This window comes from Oncorhynchus mykiss, chromosome 1 (assembly GCF_057628025.1).
Source record: "Oncorhynchus mykiss isolate SJ-2025 chromosome 1, ASM5762802v1, whole genome shotgun sequence".
NCBI classification, from domain to species: Eukaryota; Metazoa; Chordata; class Actinopteri; order Salmoniformes; family Salmonidae; genus Oncorhynchus; species Oncorhynchus mykiss.
The window spans coordinates 38,687,656-38,693,655 of record NC_143022.1 but is presented as its reverse complement, the minus strand read 5'-3'; the positions used below and the strand labels follow the sequence as shown (position 1 = coordinate 38,693,655).

The window sequence follows — 6,000 nt, the reverse complement described above, 5'->3', positions numbered from 1 at the left end:
AGGAAGAAGCCACTGCTCCAAAACTGCCATAGAAAAGCCAGACTATTGCTTGCAACTGCACATGGGGACAAAGACTGTACATTTTGGAGAAATTTCCTCTAGTCTGATGAAACAAAAATAGGACTGTTTGGCCATAATGACCATCGTTATGTTTGGAGGAAAAACGGGGAACCTTGCAAGCCGAAGAACACCATCCCAACCATGAAGCACAGGGGTGGCAGCATCATGTTGTGGGGGTGCTTTGCTGTAGGAGGGACTGGTGCACCTTACAAAATAGATGGCATCATGAGGGAGGAAAATTATATGAATATATTGAAGCAACATCTCAAGATATCAGTCAGGAAGTTGAAGCTTGGTCGCAAATGGGTCTTCCAAATAGACAATGACCTCAAACATACTTCCAAAGTTGTGGCAAAAAGGTTGATTCTGCTATGACACAACAAAGTCAAGGTATTGGAGTGGCCATCACAAATCGCTGTCCTCAATCCTATAGAACATTTTTGGGCAGAACTGAAAAAGCATGTGTGAACAAGGAAGCCTAGAAAGCTGACTCAGTTACACTAGCTCTGTCAGGAGGAATGGGCCAAAATTCACCCAACGTATTGTGGAAGGCTCCTGAAACGTTTGACCCAAGTTAAACAATTTAAAGGCAATGCTACCAAATAATAATTGACTGTATGTAAACTTCTGACCCGCTGGGAATGTGATGAAAGAAATCAAAGCTGAAATAAATAATTTGCTCTACTATTATTCAACTGTTCTGCCTGCGACTATGGAATCCTGATCTGTTCACCAGACGTGCTACCTGTCCCAGACCAATTATTTGACCATGCTGGTCATTTATGAACATTTGAACATCTTGGCCATGTTCTGTTATAATCTCCACCCGGCACAGCCAGAAGAGGACTGGCCACCCCTCATAGCCTGGTTCCTCTCTAGGTTTCTTCCTAGGTTTTGGTCTTTCTAGGGAGTTTTTCCTAGCCAACATGCTTCAACACCTGCATAGCTTGCTGTTTGGGGTTTTAGGCTGGGTTTCTGTACAGAACTTTGAGATATCAGCTGATGTACGAAGGGCTATATAAATACATTTGGTTTTTTATTTTTTTAATTTTTTTATTCTGACATTTCACATTCTTAAAATAAAGTGGTGATCCTAACTGACCTAAGAAGAATAATTATTGCTAGGATTAAATGTCAGGAATTGGGAAAAACTGAGTTTGAATGTATTTGGCTAAGGTGTATGTAAACTTCTGACTTCAACTGTAGATATTAAAAATGACAATTCTACCTGCATCATGCTGGGAAATATGATAGTGATGGGTGTGGTTTTGGTTCAACTCTGGTCATTAACGCGAACATTGGGGTTCTTTAACGCCACTGAATGTTAATTGTTAACTTAAAAATCAACGATTTGCTGTGTGCTTTGAAATGGACACATCTGCAGGAATCTTCCATACATTTATTAAAGAACCTTTTAGAATTATGAAGAACCTTAAGAGCTGAGGAAGAACCATTTAAGAACCTTTTTTTTTCAGTGTAGCATAAGAGGCTGGTGAGGGGAGCTACAGTATAAGAAGACTGGAATCAATGGAATGGTACTAAACACATGAATACAATGTGTTTGACTCCGTTCTATTGATGCCATTACAATGAGCCCATAGTCATATAGCTCACATGCTCTGCTGTGTCGAGCCATCAGCGCTGAGCTCTAAAGAACATGCAATGCTTGCGGGATCCATACTACAGCTGGGTTTGACTGGGAAACTGGACTGTGAACAGACATTTAGTGTATGTTAGGTGTCAAGTGCCTTGCCCCTCCGCCTCTTAAGTGCAAACACACTATAGAGCCTTCATCGCATCCCTTTTGTCAGTATTGTCAAGTGCTTTCCACTGGTCTTAGGGTCATTCTCTAGTTCCCAGCAGATGAGTCAGGTTATGTTGAAGTGTTGGCCCACTCTGATGATGGCCAGTGAGCTAACAGGGGCCTGAGAACGAGTCTGCTTCCAGCCTGGGTAGAATAGATCTCTCCTCAGGGGAATTTGAGGCCTAAATGAGGCCCTTGTCCATTTCCAGTAAACAGCCTGAGAAAAGAGACAAAAAAGCTTTCATAAATCTTGTTCCTGTGTACAAGAGAAAGTAAATTGTCTCTAGGTTGCCGTCCATCCGAAGGTTTTATTGAACTTCGATCTCCCTCCAAGTATTCTTTGTACAGGCTGTTCCTGCCAGGGCAGTGAGGGTCCATGGGAAGGTTATGGCCAGAATGTCATTGTTGCCAACATCAGGTATTCTACAATATGATGCAGAGGAGGCAGGTGGGAAGAGCTATAGGAGGACAGGGTCATTGTAATGGCTGGAATGGAATCAATGGAATGGAGTCAAACGTGGTTTTTATATGTTTGATGTGTTTGAGAACTTTCCATGTATTCTATTCCAGCCATTACAATGAGCCCTTCCTCCTATAGCTCCTCCCATCAGCCTTCTCTGATGTGCCGTCTCTCAGCATGCATATGCAATATTGTAGGTGTTGTCGAAGCACCTCCAAAGAGGCTTCCTATCATTTTCCTGTGCAATCGACGATCTCACTGACATTTCCATTTCACATTCTCATGAGGCCACAATTGTTTTTTAATCTCAAACAGTATACGCTACCGGTCAAATGTTTTAGAACACCTACTCATTCAAGGGTTTTTCTTTATTTTTACTACTTTCTACATTGTAGAATAATAGCGAAGACATCAAAACTATGAAATAACATAAATGGAATCATTTAGTAACCAAATAAGTGTTTAACAAATCAAAATGTATTTTATATTTGAGATTCTTGAAATAGCCACCCATTGCCTTGACAACAGCTTTGCAAACTTTTGGCATTCTCTCAACCAGCTTCACCTGGAATGCTTTTCCAACAGTCTTGAAGGAGCTCCCACATATGCTGAGCACTTGCTGGATGCTTTTCCTTCACTCTGTGGTCCGTCTCATCCCATACCATCTCAATTTGGTTGAGGTCGGGGGATTATGGAGGTCAGGTCATCTGATGCAGCACTACATCACTCTCCTTCTTAGTAAAATAGCCCTTACACAGCCTGGACGTGTGTTGGGTCATTGTCCTGTAGAAAAACAAAAACAAGTCCCACTAAGCGCAAACCAGATGGGATTGCTTATCTTTGCAGAATGCTGTGGAAGCTATGCTGGTTAAGTGTCAGCAGCAAAGCACCCCCACACCCTAGCACCTCATCCTCCATGCTGTACGGTGGAGAAAACACATGCAGAGATCATCTGTTCACTCCCACCTCATCTCACAAAGACACGGCGGTTGGAACCAAAAATTTCAAATCTGGACTCCAGACCTTAGGACAAATTTCCACTGGTCTAATGTCCATTGCTCATATTTCTTGGCCCAAGCAAGTATCTTCTTCTTATTAGTGTCCTTTAGTAGTGATTTCTTTGCAGCAATTTGAACATGAAGGCCCGATTCACACAGTCTCCTCTGAACAGTTGATGTTGAGATGTGTCTGTTACTTGAACTCTGTGAAGCATTTATTTGGCCTGGTCATTTCTGAGCCTGGTAACTCTAATGAACTTATCCCCTGCAGCAGAGGTAACTCTGGGTCTTCCTTTTCTGTTGCGGTCCTCATGAGAGCCAGTTTCATCATAGTGCTTGATGGTTTTTGCGACGGCACTTGAAGAAACTTGTTGGTGGAATAATCAGAATTGGTAACATAGATTAGATTTTTTATTTTCATGATATGCTTATGAGTTATTTCTCATAAGAATGTATTTTGTTGTACTATAGTGGTGGCCATTGGCAGTCATCTGTTCTATGTCAAGACTAAGTTGCATGGGCCGCAGAGAGGGGAGAGGTCAAGGTGTCATCATGTGTAAACATATATTTTGCTCCACTGTGTCTGTGTGCCAGTCACTCCCTACTTTTCCCATCAGGGAGAGGAGGATGGCAGTGTCTGGAATCATTCTATGCTCCCCGTGAGCTTGTCCAGGATTGGTTGTATTTAGAATTGGTTGTATCTAAATTACAATTTGATATATGCCTGTTGATATGGAGGATTGGTTTATGGTTCTGTGTTTGAGTAAGGAGACAAAGCTGAACGATTTATTATGTCTATGCTGTCTGACTATGTGTGTTCTTTGCTATTAAAGGATCTCAGTTGCAATGTAGGGGGGCTCTCAGAGAATTCATTGATAGACACTGAATTGATCTGAGAGTCACAGGGTTGTGATAGAGCTCATATAATTAAAGATGGACTTTGATAACTAACTGACTTGTGTTGTGGTTTGCGCTCATGATTTGGTAAATAGAGGAAATTTCCACAACAAACTTTCCAAGTTCTTGAAATGTTCCTTAATGACTGACCTTCATGTCTTAACGTAACGATGGACTGTCGTTTCTCTTTGCTTATTTGAGCTGCTCTTGGACTGCTCACACACACACACCTTGTCACAACACAACTGATTGGCTCAAACGCATTAAGAAGGAAATCAATTCCAGAAATTAACGTTTAAGAAGGCACACCTGTTAATTGAAATGCATTCCAGGTGACTACGTCATGAATCTGGATGAGAGAATGCCAAGAGTTTGCAAAGCTGTCATCAAGGCAAAGGGTGGCTATTTTAAGAATCTCAAATATAAAATATATTTGGATTTGTTTAACACTTTGTTGGTTACTACATGATTCCATATGTGCTATGTCATAGTTTTGAGGTCTTCACTATTATTCTACATTGTAGAAAATAGTAAAAATAAAGACAAACTCTTGAATGAGTAGGTGTTCTAAAACTATGCAGCGATAGATTACTTTTCCTAAGCTTTGAAGGGCTATGATACTGATGGCATCCCAGCCTAAGTATCACCAGTAACACTAGCTTATTATCATTCCCAGAATCCTCATGACTCATAACTCATGACTCATGCCTATCAACCAACCACAGACACAGCAGCTCTCCCAACATGATAGAAGTACATCTTCAGACTGTGTGTGTGTGTGTGTGTGTGTGTGTGTGTGTGTGTGTGTGTGTGTGTGTGTGTGTGTGTGTGTGTGTGTGTGTGTGTGTGTGTGTGTGTGTGTGTGTGTGTGTGTGTGTGCGTGTGCAAGAGAGAGAGACAGAGAGTGTGTGAGAGAAAGGGCAGGGTCGGGTAAGGTATATGTAATACAGAGAACAATGGACACACACATTATTTCCCCTTGGTGTGTGCTTTGATCTATGTGTGTATCTTTCCAGACAGTCTTGATCCCTCCGCCCACCTAGGAGGCTGTGGACTCAGTCTGATGTGGCTATGGCTGGTCCTCCTATAGACGACTAGACTGAGGAGTCACTCACTCAACATCTCATGGTTCATCAGTTATTACAGTGCGACAGCTCCTTTGTTTTCAGGAGGAGGAAAGCTCTCCACACGTGAATATCAAATGGCACTCAATTCCTAGTGTACTAATTTTGACCATAGCACAAGGGGCTCTGCTCAAAAGTAGTGCACTATGTAGGGAATAGGGTGACATTTTGGATGTAACTTGGAACATATATTTTCTGGTTTCTATAGTGATATGTGCGGTTAGTCGTGATTGGGTAAATGTCCGTTTTAATGATCCAGGAGATTTCTATATCTATGTGTTTATTGTGTCCCATTATATGAAAATATATATTACAGAATCAATCATGAACGTAGTCATGATAGATGATCATACAACATGTGTGCTGGACTTGTGAGCTTATTCTGTAGTTGTTTTTGTACATCTATTGTAAGTACGCGGGTAATAGAGGAAGTGAAGTGAGCACAACTTTGGTGTGTGTGGATCCTCAGTCACTCTGGCCGTGAGCATCCCTCCATAGAAATGGATGTTTTGAAACATCCACCCTGTGGCTAAATGTTTCTCCGTCAATTACTTCCCTCATTTTCTCTTTAGATACTAGCAGAGGGGTCAACACTTAAGTGATTAACTTCATTATACATTCCTTATTAACTGGGATGCATGTAAGAGGGAGCTGTTC

The 6,000-nt window shown here is 41.5% G+C and overlaps 1 protein-coding gene across 1 annotated transcript in view; it reads right to left on the bottom strand.

Annotated features, from left to right (window-relative positions):
• Positions 1-1,444: 1,444 nt before the first annotated feature.
• pamr1b (peptidase domain containing associated with muscle regeneration 1b) overlaps positions 1,445-6,000 on the bottom strand; it is a 64,363-nt gene continuing 59,807 nt past the window's right edge. The window contains exon 15 of the mRNA XM_090230453.1: positions 1,445-2,081. Within this exon, the coding sequence (XP_090086579.1) occupies positions 1,929-2,081 (153 nt within the window). The 3' untranslated portion in view covers positions 1,445-1,928. The remainder of the gene's footprint in view (positions 2,082-6,000) is intronic.